We start from the raw sequence: 16,965 nt of genomic DNA, 5'->3' as shown, positions 1-16,965 counted from the left end.
GGATTAAAGGAAGAGAACAAAGATTGGCCAAGAGGTGACATGGGGAGAAGTTGTGAAAAATGACTTCAGAGATAATACTTTCTGACCATTCCTCTACTATTACTATACTCCTACAACTACTTCTCTGTTATCAGGCAGTCACAACAACCATTGCTCCTTAGTAGTTATAAAAAATATTTATCTTATTGATCACATGTCCTACAAAAAGAAATCATTCTTACCTGTATTGTATAATCAACCTGTGGAGCAAATTCAGCATTTGTGCCACCACGTAGTACAAAACATGAGGGAGAGTCAGCATATAGTGCACATGGCAGGACTGACTGGACTAGTAAACTTACACTCCTGAAAATACATTAATAAAAGTAAAGTAAGTTTGCTGGGCTTTAAACAAACAATTATATTAACTATGCTATGTCATAAGGTCTGGCAGCAGGACCAAGAGAGATACCATGACTACTTGACCCTATATTAATGAACACCTGAATGGTTCAACAGTCACAATGAACCTCCCCTTCTACCCTTATCTCCCCACTAATGAAGCATGTTACCTAGCTGGAAGGTACAGTACCTATAACTGCATGGGAGATATGGGAGATTTAGTTTCCACATGGAGAGAAAGAGGGACTTAATGGGTCTTCAAGCATGAAAAACACATGTGAAGCTGGAAAGTTACAAATACCTGTACTTGAAGGGTTGTTCATTTATTTATTATAAAAAAAATCTGATTCATTTGATTTAAGTCATATTTTTGTTCAATCCAGAATGCGAAGTCTAGCTTTATACCTACGTATGTATATGCCTTGCACTAACTCGCCAGGCCAACATACAGGCAATTAAAACATCTAATAATTACTTCAATACATAATATTAGGAGGACACGTCGCAACCTGGCATTTAATTGCAATTCTCAAAACCCCCTCCCGCACCCTCCATCACACGCATTGCTACCGTCATCTTCTTGCCTGGCGAATCAGCTGTAAACGCGCACAAAGAAGCTCCGCTAATTTGTGTTGTAATAGCTGAAATATTGTCACAAAGATTTTAGTTTCTGTATTTATACATCTTAGCACGGTGAGACAATTGAGTGAACTTTATTTTGATTGTGTCTCTCAGATATCGTGTTTTATTTAAATCTGATTTTTTTATTCAAGTTTGTATGAATCCGAATCCAAAAAAATTATTATTGCACCATGATAGTCACCATCCAGTCCAAAATGAGTATATTACATCATCAAAGATGAGTATTGCATCATCCACTGGAATGCACACACTGCTCATGGCTTTCATAATGAAGATGCTTAAGTAAGTCCGAAATTGTTGTGTATTTTAACAAGGCCTAAGAGACAATAGAAATGGATTTTTATGCATATTAAATGTCTTGTTGTATCCAAAAGTATTGCAATTCAGTTGGTTTTGCTAAATTTTTCTATATGCAAATTAGAAAGAAGTTATCAGTGTCCTTAATATTTACATGCAACTCCTACTTGTTTAAAGCATAAGTACAATACATGGGAACATGTAAGCTGAGGTAAGAAAGGTGATGCTACTCATCTGAAATTTGTTTGTTGTTTCAGTAACGGAGCAAATATTGTAGTTTTTGTTGTGAGAACACTGAATAGTGAACGTTACAAAAGTTGAAGTTTCTTTTGTTTAGTTATAGAGTTTAGGCTTCTGTGTTAAGAGCACATTCTGTTTCTGTGGCTGATTAACAATACAGTAGGCTTTGTTTAGTTTTTTCTGCCTTCCCTTTACATTTATGTGTAAAAATCAATTTGTGATTTAAATCGATGATTTTTATAAAATATCTTTTGATATAAATCATTTAAATTAACTTGATTTAAATCAAACAACCCTGTGTACTTGTCTTCCGGTTTCAACTCCTATAACTGAGGCAAGGTCAATTTCAGAATTAAAAATAAAAATTGGCAAATTTAAAAGGCACAAAAAAGGAAAAACAAATATAAGAGCAAGAGAATTAAAAGTTAGTTTTGAGCTGTTGAGGATACTGATGCCTCATTCTTGTAAAAGTATCAACTTACCATGAACTGAAATTAAATATAACATCAAACATTTTGCAAAAAATAATGCGTCTTACCCTGCAGTCTGAGTGTCAGCCATGTATCGACCACCAGAAATATGGTCAGGGTAAAAACTCACTTCACACGACCCAATCTGACCTCCCTCCAGCTTGCCATTACAAGCATCACGAGCTATCTGGAGTCCTGCCAAAAAATTATTAAATACTGTATAACAAGGTAACACACACGCACGCACCCACACACAATGTACAGTATATATACACCACAACATCTAGAGTTTAAAGACTTGTGTGAGACACTGAGTTGGAAGGAGGGAAGGAGGGGGAGACTAGCTGGTGTATGTTTTATCATTGGAAATATAAAATATTAAACACTATAGAAAAATATTATATATAATTTGACATTAAAAATATACGACAAGCCTTAGTTTTCTTAAAATAATATACTGTATACGGTACCAGTAAATGTGAGGAATAAATAAAATAATAAAAATAAATAAGTTACAACAAAACATACTGTACAAATACTGCTAAACTATTAAATAAAATCCAAATGAAAGTATATTCCCTTTATGTGTTTGCCTTATGACAATTACTGTATTTCTTTTACTTTTTTCACAATACTGTATGTATATAGACAGGTGTGTGAATTTAAACAAGTAAAAATAAATGAAGAAAGTTACGTATATCTACCCGAAAAGACGAGTTAAAAAACAACATAACACCTCACAGCTTGACCCAGTAGCCTGGTGGTTACAGTGACTAGTCTACCCTGGTTACACTGTCACCCACGATATTAACAGACGCAAGTGTGAAAAGAAAGTTATCTGTAAATCTTCATTTGATATGAAGATACCTTCCTAACAATGTTATTTATTACTTTTGAGTAATGAATAAACCAGGGTACATGCAAATACATAATACTGTACAGTATATGTACTATCGTGGACAAAAGTTCGCTCCCTCCAAAACTGAAGCAGTATCGACCCCAAATGAGACAAAACAGCACACCCGCACACAGTCAGGGTAGTCAGTTCGGAGACTCATTCCCGTGACTCAGTTCCACCATAGGGAGCGAACTTTTGTCCACGATAGCACATAATAGTTTGCACTTTTCTTCATGGAAAAGGTATCAAGTATCAAGAGAGAGTGTGTTACTAATATTTTGTAAGGGCTAGAGCCCCTATTATTTTGTAATATGAGGGTTTTACTATAATGTGAAGCTTCATCAGAATGTCCAAATCAATACAATGAAATGTTTATGGACACCTAAGTATAGATGGACAAGCCCATACCAAAAAAAGTGTAAACAATTACCTGTTAAATGCTGAGGGCGTAGACCAGGATTCTTTCTTCCCGCACGTACTTTATTTACTGTGATGGGGATATCTCTCACTGCACTAAGAGCAAGACCCATACGTAGAATCTGCCCACCCTGCAATTGGAAGATATCAATCATTACATGACACAAGTTTAATATGAATGGAGAAGAAAATTTAGAAAATCCATTATACATCATTTAACCCTTAAACCCCGGTTGATGTTCCTGAACGTTCTTAATTTTGGCTGCATATTTTCAATGTCCAGGTGGGAGGTAATACTTTGTATGGGATATTTGTGTAATTGGCAACTCAACTTGTGTATATTTGTCTGAAGACGCATGCCTCATGGTCAGTTACCCGCCAGATATTGTGAGGGATGCACGTGATTAGACCCTTCTTATAACCCACCTCACTGCTCCTCACCCAAGTGCAAGCAAAATCATATGCTTGGCAGTAGTGCTGTTCATCAGAGTTAGTTGATTATGTGTGCAGGAGTTAGCGGTGATCTATGTTATGGTTAGAATATTTTTCAACACATAATTTCAAGTAAATGTACAGTAGTTAAAAAAGTATCTGACAGGGTGGGTCAGATGACTTCCGAAATTATACATAAAACTTGTGATGTCTCGGGAGGGTTGGTATGCGTGTCTTCACCCACCGCCATTCACTTTCCAAGTCGGGGCAAGTTGCCATATAGGAATAAAATAAATGGTTAAGTGATTACTATCACATAGTATAAGGAGACAGTTGTCATCAGTATTTATATTTGGGTTACGAATTAATACAGCATACATGGGGTCCCGAAGAAGTGCATAAGAATCGCCTTTTCTTTATGTTGCCAAGTATTAATCAATTCTTGAGACAAGGTTCAGTGTTGGTAAACCTGTTCCACGAAACACACCACAATGCTGGTTTTGAAGCATATCAGAGGCAACATGAGGCAAATACAGTGTACTGTGTTAGTTATGCCATTCAGAATGGAAACCTCCGAGGAAACACAAGGAGCTACTGTCGCCCTCCACAATGAAGGATACAATATTTCTGATATGCCTGGCGGGTTGATGTCCATCATAATTCTGCCGCACTATGAATTTTATGAATTAAGCGAAACCTGGAGACTAGCACTACTGACGACCACGCTGTACTTCTTCCCCAGAGGGCAACCAGGTTGAGTGTGTGTCATAAAATAATGTGGAGGTATGTGGGAAATGTAGGGGTTATCTAATGACATACAGGGGGTCCTCGCTTAACGTCGGGGTTACGTTCCTAAATACACGACATTATACAAAACAACGTCAAGCGGATCAATTTTCCCCATAAGAAATAGATAAAATACGGGAGTTACGTTCCTGAGCCTCCCATTGCCCCATGAAATACATTACATAAATAGAAAATCATTGCCAATTCTATATAAAATAGTGCATACATATGCAACTACAGTACTAAGTTGGTATTGGTACTCACCGATGGGCGGAGGTGGTAGAGGGAATGTGTGGTAGGTAGTGAAGCAGGGGAGGCGGATGGCGGGAGGGGAAGCGGATGGCGGGAGGGGAAGCGGATGGCGGGAGGGGAAGCGGATGGCGGAGGGGAAGGAGGGCGGAATGGAGGAGGGCGGAGGTGAGGAGGAGGGCGGGAAGGGAGGAGGAGGGTGGGAGTGGAGGAGGGCGGGAGAGGAGGAGGGTAGTGAGTCACTGAGACTGCGCCGAGCCGAGAGAGCATAGCACGGGCAAACGAGAGAGGGTGATGCACAATAAAATGTAGTCTGTGACAACATATAACGACGTAGTATCAGATCATCGGGACGTTAAACGAAATTTTGGTCTCTAAAAGTTTAGCAATGTAGTACTGTACTGAAACAATGTTAAGTGGGATGACGTTATACGAGTACTTACTGTAATATCATTTTCACTCTATATTTCTCGTAACCAGGCCTATAATTATCACAGCTTATTTCTCTTAACCAGGCCATAACAACTGCCATTGACATTGACCCACTCAAGTCCGCTGCTAGCATCAGTGATGACCTCGACCTGCATTGCAACACTCAGTCTGCAACAGGCATCACTCCAAAGGGCATCACAGTTGTAGACCTGCAATCAAACAATTGTTAACTGAACGTCACATGGAGGCCAGAATGAAATACACACTTGAGTAAGCTGACAAGCCATAAATGTTTTGGGACCGAGTAGTCTTCTGCGATGAAAAGACATTTCACACAGATGGTCCCACATCGACCCGATATGTTTGGCAGTTGGTTAACAGCAGGTAAGCCTCTGTTGGTGTGTGTGTGTTTTCGCACACAGGTGGTGTAATGCATCTAGTGTGGCAGCATTATGTTAGTATTAAGGTGCAGGCATTGCTATTTTATGAACCCTACTTTTACTAGTCACAAAACCTACCGAAAACACACATTGCTCAACTCGAAAGCCATATTGGTTGAAAATGCAAATTTACTAATTCTTTAATACTGTAAGTATTTTCTGTTTAATATGGCGGGGGGGTCTGTCCCCCAGCATGGAAGTTAGGTAAGGTTAGGTAGGTTTCTTTCGTTGGTCAGCTCAGGTTGTATTAAGTTCTAGATTATTGTTGTACAATATTTTCAACTAATATGCAGTTGAAGGTTTTTGACTGAAAAACTGAATAGATCTCATCGAGAGCTACCTTCTGAACCCTACTTTTACTTGTTGCAAAAACCATCAGAAAAGAGACATTGCTCAACTCGAGAGCATTGGTTGAAAATGCAAATTTCCCCATGAGGCTTCAACAAAGTTTCTTTCATTGGTACCAGATATCAAAATAAGGGTAAAGATTCGTTTTAACATCCTTTCATTTTTACAGGGAAATATATTTTTCTGGTGTATTTTGAGTGCTTCATTTTCTTTGGAAAATGTCAAAGTGACATATAGAACTAATCAAAGAAACCTACCTAACTTCCTCGGACCCCCACCATATTAAATACAGGGGGTCCGCATTATCTACGGTTACTTGGGACCAGAAAAACGCCTCTGATAACAAATTCACTTAGAGCAGGGAATTAATCCCATAAAAAATAATGGAAATAGGTCAAATTGGGACTGCGACATTGTACATGACACTCAACAAAATTTATATACTGTATCTTTCAACAATTATTTACCTTAGAAACATCTGTTAAACATTTGATAACACGTTGTTTTAAGAATAATTTAACTTTATAAGTTATCTAATGTCCTTAAAGTTCATTGAAGTCAGTGTGTTGAGGCAACGAAGGTTGTGTCAGTGACCTGGTGGTCCGCAGCAACCGTTGCTGGTTGCAGAAGACTGGCGCGGGGAAATGTTTGTGCATGCATTATACTGTACCAGGAAGAGGATGAAATTCCAAACGCTTCAACTAAAAATCCGTAGGTTTTATTGGGAATTTTCAGAGTTCTCGAGTGTTTTTTAGTGGAATCCACTTAAATGTGGGGACTTTTTACGTGGATGGTCACAAAAAGTTGAGCACTTAACTGCGAAACCGCTGTTAGTGAATACAGGTACTCTTATAACGAGGACCTCCTGTAGAAAGTGCAGTATGTACTACTTATTCTGTTATCCGGTACACATGAAAGCGACTTTACTGAAGCGTCATGGCCTAATTTGACGTTCTTAATGGACGCGAGAGTACGCTCAGACTGAGCGGGTCGGTTGTAAACAGACGACACACAGTGACTTGGCATATTTTTCGGAGGAATATTTAAGGTAAGTACTTCAACTTTTGATATTACCTCCAAAATAATGACTATCCAAGAATGATGAAAGGTAACGTAACCTATACCTAAAGTCCAAAGAGAAAAATATTAACTCTTTCAATACAAACTGGTGGGGAGGTTAAAACAAATCTTAACCATAATAAGTACTGAACTTCCTGTTTAATATGGCTGGCTCCGCCCCTCAGCTAGGAAGTTAGCTAAGGTTAGGTAGGTTCTTTGGTTCGTCTGGTCGGGTCAGGTTCAAGTAAATGTCGCATTTTTTAATATTCGTTTAAATGGTTTCGGCAAGATTTTCGTATTTGGTTATTCTAAGGTTAGGTTAGGTTAAGTAAGGTTAGGTTTGGTTAGGTTTCACCAGTGATTTGTTAGTCGAAATTGTTATGAGAATAGGAAGTTTTGGTATATTAAAGTCTGACTTTCATTTTCTACCAAATTCACAGATTTGCCCCCAAAATGGCCAGATTTTAATAAAACACATCTAAATTCTGTGCACACACAGAAAAAAAAACTGTTCTCCGAACAAAAAGGATCCACAGCCATGAAACGAATATTTACCGATCCATCCATCTCCTCCAAGATTATCATTAAGTAAAAAGAGCATAACAACTCTCCAGACCTGACATAATAGGGCATCCCATATCAGAGTAAGTTCTTTCTGTTTAATATACCGGGGTGTCCGAGGGCTCCGCAGGGAAGTTAGGTAAGGTTAGGTAAGTTTATTTAGTTAGGGTGGTGAGGTCTGTTTTTCATACCCATAAAGGTTTGGTTAGCTTTAATTTAGAAATAACCACTCTTTAACACATTTGCACAAACTACACCAATGTCCACTATAAAAATAAAGTGAAATTGCGGCGTTCTTAAAATCATTTTCTATGAAAAGTCGGCCGCGGTTCAATTATCAATATTTTTTTTTTTTACGGGGATTAGCCCTCCTGGGCACAGGTCACTGACCCACATCGGGGCAAAAATGTAATAATAATAATAATAATAATAATAATAATAATAATAATAATAATAATATAATAATAATAATAATAATAAAGAACCATAGAAAAATACAAAAATGAAAAAAAAATCAAGTGAGAAACAATACAGTATATGTATGTTGTGTTGTCAATAGTAAGAGAAACGATTGAGACCCTGCAATTGTGTGTAAATGAGACAGAAAGTCAGATCAGCAACCTGGGACTTGGTCACAATTTTCGTGATGCCATATAGCAGCAGGATCTACCATTAGAGAATAAATTATGCTTCCAATATCTTTCCAGGCAGTAGTACCATTACACCTTCTTATTTCTGGTGCAAATTAGAGGTTTTTGCATAACAGGGAACATCTTTCTTTGGGTATATTTTTACTTTCGGACATACCGAGCCCCAAAGTTATAAGCTACTGAAACATTTAGATCTCCCTATTCTGAGAATTTTTGAACGCCCATTTATACTAGTCGGAAATGGAAAATAGCGACAATTGAATTTAATTGATTTTACGTACTTTTCAGTCTTCGTCTGTGAAGAGATGTTATCTGCGTGAAATGGAGTTAATTATGCATCACACATGCACAATATTGACTGACGTCATCCAGTCGTGACCAATGAAGTATCGATATCACGCGATTATTTTTTTGACCAATCACATTTAAATTTTTTCAAAGGAAGCAGCCTGGGTATGGATTTGAATTTCAATGACCAGTCTGACAATGGCCGTGGTGGAGGTTGGGTTTGATTCATGCTTCTACGATTATTTTAATTTTTTTGCCAAGTTTTAAATGAACGAAGATCATTCTACCCAATTCTTACGTACCCCTAGTCCTTCGACTTTTAACTAAAGTATTGTACACCCCAAAGTTTTAAACTACTGAAACATTTAGGTTAGGTTAGATGACTCGTTTTCGTGTTCTCCCCCAACCAAAAACCCAGATTTCTCAAGTTCTCTCCCATTACTGTTGGGGGGTCGGGGTGGGGCAAAAACGAGCAATTTCCGCCAAAAATGAAGGTCAAATTCGATTAAAACACACCAAAATACACTGTAATAACATATTGGTCAACCCCTAGGGACTCATGTCCCAAAGTAAAAGTTTACCTAACAGAAACCACTAATTTGCACAAAAATGGAGGTCTGATTTGAGTAAAAAACACACACACACACACAATATATATATATATATATATATATATATATATATATATATATATATATATATATATATATATATATATATATATATATATATATATATATATATATATATATATTCTCATACCAAATGAACCATCCAACCTAAAAGGACTACTTCAGGTCAACATGACGGGAAGCTGCGGACAACCAAAGGAGGAATATAAAATTTCTTCAAGGCAATATTCCTCGGGCGTTGGCCCAGCTGATCGAATAATACAATTGTTCAACTCTCAGACGTCTACCGCCATAAAACCCAAAGACTCACCCCTTCCAAGTAACTGCCATCAATAACTACTGGTGTCGCTGCCGCCATTATATTATGCCTTAATCTATAGTGGAGAGCGGTGGCCGCCGAGTGGAGACGTCTCCTGAGCAGAATTGGTTACTGGTGACAGGCAACACAGTCCGTCAGAGGGCCGGCGAGTGACACGGTGCAGTGAAATAAAAACAATGAGGGAACCGAGGTATAAATGCAAACATTACAAAAATTAAATAAAAACAATGACCTCAAATTGTTTAGAGCTCATCTTTGTGTATTTTTCTAATTGTTTAAAATGCTTTTTAAAATTTATCCTCTTCGCCACTGATCGGCTCGTTAGCCGCTTGGGCGGTACGGTAGGACACGCCCGATCCAATACTTTTACCTTTACTCTTACCCTCTTCGCCACGATGAAAACCCGAAAGACCCACAAAACTACAGACCGATCAGCCTACTAGAGGTCTTAGGCAAAACATTTGAAAGACTATACTAAAGACGCCTCAGGTACCACCTTGAAGATGAAGAACTACTATCCTACAAGCAGTTCGGATTCAGGGCACACCACTCAACTCAGGACGTTACTGACAAACTACCTTTGTATGAACAAGACAAGACAGCACTCATCACCAAAGACGTACAGAAAGCGTTTAACACAGTCTGGCACGACGGATCGCCCAAGTGGCAAACGAGCCGACCAGTGGTGAAGAGGATAACAGTAAATAGTAAAAGGACTAAATATAAAATATGCACTAATTTTAACCTCCCCCCCCCCCTCACTACTTCACACTGCACGTGTAACAGAGACGAAAGGAGAAACCTAATTGAGGTGTGTATAAGCATCTCAAGGGGCACTACTCAGTCGAGTGACCTTACTTGGAGCTGGCGGACGTTCGCCCCACACGGGGTCACAACTCAAGATTGAAGAAGCCGCAAGTCCAGAAAACTGTGGGGACAAACTTTTTCGGAGTGAGAGATGTGAACTCTTGGAACAATCTACCAGAAAGTGTTGTGACGGCACCGAGTGTGAGCTGTTTCAAGACAAGACTTGACCAACACTGGAGCAGGTTCAGGTACATTCAGGAGCCGGTGCATGCCCAGTACTGGCCAACAGTGTGTAACAGAGACGTGACCGATCGCCCTGGCGGCTAACGAGCAGATCATTGGTGAAGAGGATAAAACCAAAACCAATACGGGTTCGGTACTTAGATTTGTTTATCTTCATCCGAAAGAATGACTGTTCACACACATGGTACTTCCAAACTGCACAGCCCAAAAACATGCATTGTAATGAATGTGTGGTAACTTTTCCTTGTCCACTCTCCCATGAAATTCAGCAAGACTGTGGTTGGCAAAGAATGCTTGAAGAGAAGAGTTGGTCTGGATGTCAAATATTTCAAGCTGCATTTCTGCATCACTAAACTTCCCAGCATTCACGAGGAAGGGATTCTCATACAAAGATAGGCTCTGTTCTCTTCCATGAATATCCTGAATGCGCTTCTCAAAGTTTTCCTTCAAGTCTTCACATTGCTTGACGAATCTGTTGTATTCAGGGGGCACCACAGTTTCATCAGGCGCTGACTGCATTGCTTTGAACTGCAAAAGATTGCTCTTTTCTAGTTGCTTTTGGAAGAGAACAAGTTTGCTTTTTTTTTCTTCGCCACTTATCAGCTTACTAGCCGTTTGGGCGCTCTATCCGGTGTTAGTACAAGAGGAAACCGGGACCAAGAAACCTGCTGTGCTTGGTAGGGTCACACTGGATAACACCCTTCGGAATATTTTGACATGGTTCATGAGTTCTGTGATCAGCTGATCACGTCCTTGTATCCTACTGTTAAGAATGCTCAGGTGCTGAGTTATGTCCACTAGAAATCCAAGGTCCAGAAGGTTGTAGTGGACGTCTCCCCTACAAACTGCGTAGCTGCACACCACCTGCTACTGTCTTCCCTAGCAACCAAGCGTATCCGCATTCCAATGCCCGCCGTATCCTAGCAACCGAGCCAAAAGGCCGGCGACTTCTCGGGTTTTCCCAACATGACTCATAGCGGCTGCTGGGTATATAAGCTCTGTCTCTCCCTTGAGATTCATTCTGACCAATCTTCTTGAACAAGCAACACCTCCTCCTCCGCCGCTGCCTGGCGGCCCCTCGCTTCTCCTCGCCTGCCTGGCGGTCCTCGCTCCCGCCAGCGAGCATGTCCTTCCCTGAGCTTCCTCACCAACCAACTCTCATTCTGCCCATTTTCCTGAACAAGCAACACCTCCTCCAGCAAGCTCCTAGCTGTTAACATTTATTCAACCAGGAGGCCAGCAACAGGCAACATCTTCTCTAACGAAGCTCCTGCACATCTACCTCCTTCAACACGCTACTCACCGAACGTCTTCTACTGAGCAGCTCCCCACCACACGGCATCTCCAGCACCAGACTGTCTATAATATAACTTATATTATACAAGAAAACCACATTAGAGTTTCCTTCCATCCTGAGTGCTAGACAACATTAATATCTCGATACCCCTACAAGGTCATCCTGCAGGCCACACCTGACCATCCCAAAGGACTACATTTGGCCCGCGGGCCATGAGTTTGACACCCCTGCACTAAGGCATAAGCATGCAGAAACTGTGCTGATTGTCATAGCTTGTAAAGTGAACCATTTGATCGATAAATACATACCCAAGACCAAACCAAGTGCCTCTAGGAATACAAGGAGACCCCTACACCTGAACCATGTGGCAGTCGACAAGGTTATGAAGAAAACTCAGAAATTCAAGGTGTGGGTTAGGTCAAACGATGAGCAGGACAGGATGTATGCCAGATCCAGGAACCAAGTAAAGTCAGAGTGTAGAAGGGATGAAAAAGAGTTCCAGGGACAGATTACAAGTGAGGTCTAGTCAAACCCTAAGGCATTTTACCGCTATGCAAAGTCGAAATAAAAACGCGAGTAGGATTATCGGACCTGAGGTTTGAAGATGGTAGTTACGCAGATTCTGACCCAGACAAAGCTGAGGCATAAACCTACCTGCGTTTGAGGACAGATGGTTCAACACAGCTCTGACCCACATTGTGGTCACAGAAGAGGTTAAAAGAAATAAAAGAGTAAAGTAACCAATTTTATCGATAAATATATACCCAAGGCCAAACCCAGTGCCTCTAGGAATACGAGGGGATCCGTACACATGAACCATGCGGCGCCTGCAGCGGTCGACAAAGTTAAGAAAACCCAGAAATTCAAGACGTGGGTTGGGTCAAACAATGAGCAGGTCAGAAGGATGTAAGCAAGAGCCAGAAATCAAGTAAAAGTAGAGTGTAGAAGGGCTGAAAAGGAGTTCCAGAGGCTGGTTGCAAGCTAGATCAAGTCAAACCCAAAGGCGTTTTATATGTACAATGAAAGACAGAAGTCGTGTCGTGAAATTTGGTGAAAGCCTATGCCGAAGGGCTAAACTTTTGGTGCGCTCTGCCTTGTGGTTGGGGGCTCTCATAATGTTTCATGAGTTATATTTAATTTTCGGACAAAACCGTGACACAACTTTTGTCTTTGATTGTATAAAGAAACACTTGATAGCCGCACTCTTTTGATTTTCTTCCTCACATCACTTCCTTTCTGAGACTTATGAGAGATACTTGGCATGATGTCTAAGCACAGTACAGTAGTTAGCTGACTGAGAGGTAGCAGTGAACAACACACCCAGTGGTGGCAGGACACAGACTTGAGCGGATGTAAACAAACCATGTGCCAAGCGGTGCATTTGGCGTGGAATTTAACAGTCACGCTCGATTTAGTGAACTAGTTTGTTAAATCAAGTGAAAATAACAGAAATTTTGATTTAACGGAAAGCGGTGGGCTTGAGTTAGTTCGTTAAATCGAGAAAATATCCTAACGTCATTCACTAGTGTGATCCTGAGGGGGCAGGACTTGTTCTCCTGCCTTTACCTAACCTCCTCATGCCTTGAGTTGGAGCTGACAATTTCAGAGCCTCCTCACAAATATTCTGAAATTTCAACTTATCATGCATTTTCCTAGTTTCCGTTTCCTCCGACTGACTCCAAACACTATTATGTTGTTCCTGCACTCGGAACGTTCTCGTTTTCCTCCTCTTCCATATCAGTAGGATAACTAGTTGTTAACTCTTCTGCAGAGTCCCTAGCTACTGAAGGACCTGCTCAGATCCTGCATTACTCTTCGTCACTTTCTGTGACCCTGCTGTAACCTGAGCATAGTTCTTCTTAACTACTACTTAATTCCTCAGTCTTAGTGAGGATCTCTCACCCAACCTGCTCCAGCTTGGCAACCAACATGGACTTAGCTTCCTCTATTTTTGTCTATTAAGTATCTCTTTCCCTTGTGATCTGCAATTCCCTCACTTACTTTGGTTATGCAGTCAGGGCAATACCAGCGATAGCCTTCATGTTTTACAGCATTCTGCATTGTTCTAAATGCTGGTAAGCCCAGACCCACTCAACTTACATTGGATGTCGCCCTGCAGTAATTGCTTGTCAACAAGCTTCCAGGTGATGCTGGGGTTTTAGCCCCTGATTCCCTATGCCTATTCATGTCTTGTCACAAATTTTCTTCTTCCCTTTACGTACTTACCGCACAACTGTTGGATATGCGGTGCTTGACAGCTGTCGCCGTTGGCAATCCTGAGGAAGGGTGGGTAGCTAGAGGGGGGGGAAGGGGATGTCCAGACTCTGTGAGAATTTTCTTAGCCTTAAGCCCAGTTTACGATGTGATATGATTCTAATCGTCGGCTTAATAATACTAATAATAATTTTTATTATTACTATGATAATTGCTTCTGTGCTTTGGTAGGAGGGCTTAAGTGTCAAGGGCCCTTTAAAGTCCCACTCCTCTGCATTCATATATAGGCCTTCTTGTCTGTTGTGTGAGAGGGGGGCAAAAGATTGTCTACGTCAGTGGTTCCCAAGCATTTAACAGTGAAACCCCGTCTAGTACTGTCACCTATCCAGTGCGACCCCAAGTCATTACATACAGTATGCTGTATGTAAGATCCTTAGAGTAAATATGGACTTATTGATATACTGTACGTATTTAACTGTAAAAACAAGTAAGGAAAATGTATTACAAATAGAGAAGTGTAAAAGTAAACACTGGCAGAAACAGGCTACAACTTTGTCATGTTTAATATGTAACATTATATGACCATTGAATGTTTTATACGTGGGGATATAATTACATGGTTAAGCAACATAACCTATACAATTTTCTTAGGTACAGTCGGGGTCAAATTTCTTGAACATTTAGCAATATCTGGAATCTACTTCTGAGTTATACATATATGAATGAGATATAATAATTACACTACTTGTCATCTCATATTATGCCTGAACCACAAAATGGGATAAAACTCTCCTGAATGCTGAAGATCTTCGGGTAGTTACATGCCAAATACTGTCAAGTGTTCAAAACTTTTGACCCTGATTGTACATCTCTGTCATACTGTACGTATTTCGTATGTGACTTGTGTGCATCATCATATAATTAATTTTCATTACAAGTTACATCAGTCATAATTCATATGTAATGTGTGTGCATTATCATTTAATAAATTTTCTGTTAACTGGGGGTATAATTATGTGACTAAACAACATAGCACACAATTCTCTAAGTTTAAGTTTAATATACGGTTACAGTGATAATTTTTATAAACACCATTGACGAGAAAGCTGCCTCACAGACTTGTAAATTATAACAGATCCTTATTAGCTCGATTTTTAACCGCTGAATGTCAATTTGATAAATAACCTAAAACATTGATATGCCATCATATATGGCAAAATTCACCCTTGCCTCATTGTCAGCCTGTAATTCTGCTATTTCGAGGGCAAAAGAGCCACACTGTTTTACTTCTGTCTTGAACAGAAACTGAACAAAATTCAAAGACTCAATAAGTAAGTCAAGGAATCTATCATTGAAATTTGTTGCCATTTTTTTCTGCATCCGTGGGAAGTACAGAGTGCATTGAGCTGAGAACAATTCATAGGTAGGAGTGTGAATTTTCTGCTGCAAAACGTGTCATCAGCGTTCGCCTTCCCTGGAGTGACCTGACTTGACACAAGGAGAGTAACTGCATTATTCCCTTGACCATAATTTATGGTCCTGACTTAACGAGACAGCACCTGTCGGCCATGTCCTTCGGTCCTTGACACCTGGACTATGAGCTTTATGGGACCCCATGACCTCTATGTAACCCCATGTTTGAGAACCACTGGTCTACATAATTCTGGTCTTTTAACCAAAGCTATTATTTCAGAATGTAAGTCTGATTAATGGACCTAGGAGTTGAAGCACTGCTGAAAGAGAAGAATTATTCAGTAGTGGCCATGATGTCATGATCACAATAGCGTGGTTAGTCTGTTCATCACTTAATTGTTCATATTATGCTCCACCGCCCACAAAACAGGTGACACTGTTGAGTCCACCAGTCGAGACGTCTGTTTTCTCACCACTTCAGTACGTCTTAATTCTCTGTTTTCTCTCGTGTACTACCTCAGAGACTCGAATATTTCTTAATACCTCATATGGTGTTCAGAGATTTTAAATTGAGATAGAATGAACTTATTGTACATCAAATCAGATATACCTACAGTGAGAGAAAGCATTCTAGGTGTATTGAGTATATGTTGAAGGCATCATATATCTTTATGCGTAGATTATATTGTGTTAAGATGTTGTGTGTTGAGTACTCATTCAGCAGCTGTAAATCAGTATGTTTCTTGTACACATGCAATAGTAATTCAAAACTAAAATCACATCCTTTTGATCTAGGAACATCAAAAACTCTGATGAGAGTATAGAAATTGTTGTCAGCCTTGTATTATAGAGGTACATAGTCTTCTGAAATGTAAACAGACTCTTGCTTATCGCTGGAATATACCGGAAAAATCTCATTATCCACTCGTGAAGCTACGCCCACAACACACTGCCATTCTTAGTACCTGACGTCAGTTTAAATCTAACCTTTGAAAGCTCAGTCACTGCTTAGTTTAAAAAGTTAATCTTGAAAAATTAATATAAGCTCATAGCCTAATTTTCACACACCAATGTGTACAGTAAAGGAGTCTGATGATATATCTGTGAAAGTTCTGACTTGGTAACTCGGGGTTGCGAGTGCTGGGAGAGGCAGACTGTCCTGACCTCACTCTCAGCCGACTCCTCTCTGTGTAACAGATATGTCCAGTACTATGTGTCCCACCTAGTTATATTAAGTGAATTGACTTAGTTGTTTTGTTTGAACATGCAAGTGATGCAGTAATGTAACTTTGATGTTTTAGTAAAGTGTTCATGTGCCATCAGCTTACAAAACATATTTTATGACATTCGTGTCAACGTTCTGACCTCACTCTCAAGCCCACGACTCCTCCGTAACAGGTGCATGATAGACCACGGGTGGTCATTGTATGCCAGGACGATGGCCAGCCTT

General features: G+C 39.9%; 1 protein-coding gene across 1 annotated transcript in view; it reads right to left on the bottom strand.

Annotated features, from left to right (window-relative positions):
* LOC121858799 (RNA 3'-terminal phosphate cyclase-like) overlaps positions 1 to 9,700 on the bottom strand; it is a gene marked incomplete at its 3' end in the record, with an annotated part of 36,307 nt that extends 26,607 nt beyond the window's left edge. Inside the window, 4 exon segments of the mRNA XM_042355437.1 lie at positions 222 to 345; positions 2,099 to 2,225; positions 3,359 to 3,476; positions 9,533 to 9,700. Coding sequence (XP_042211371.1) covers positions 222 to 345; positions 2,099 to 2,225; positions 3,359 to 3,476; positions 9,533 to 9,580 — 417 coding nt within the window. The 5' untranslated portion in view covers positions 9,581 to 9,700.
* Positions 9,701 to 16,965: the final 7,265 nt, after the last annotated feature.

Source organism: Homarus americanus, unplaced genomic scaffold, assembly GCF_018991925.1.
Source record: "Homarus americanus isolate GMGI-L3 unplaced genomic scaffold, GMGI_Hamer_2.0 scaffold41807, whole genome shotgun sequence".
Taxonomy (NCBI): Eukaryota; Metazoa; Arthropoda; class Malacostraca; order Decapoda; family Nephropidae; genus Homarus; species Homarus americanus.
Note: the sequence above shows the minus strand (reverse complement) of the source record. Positions and strands in the feature narration are given on the sequence as shown.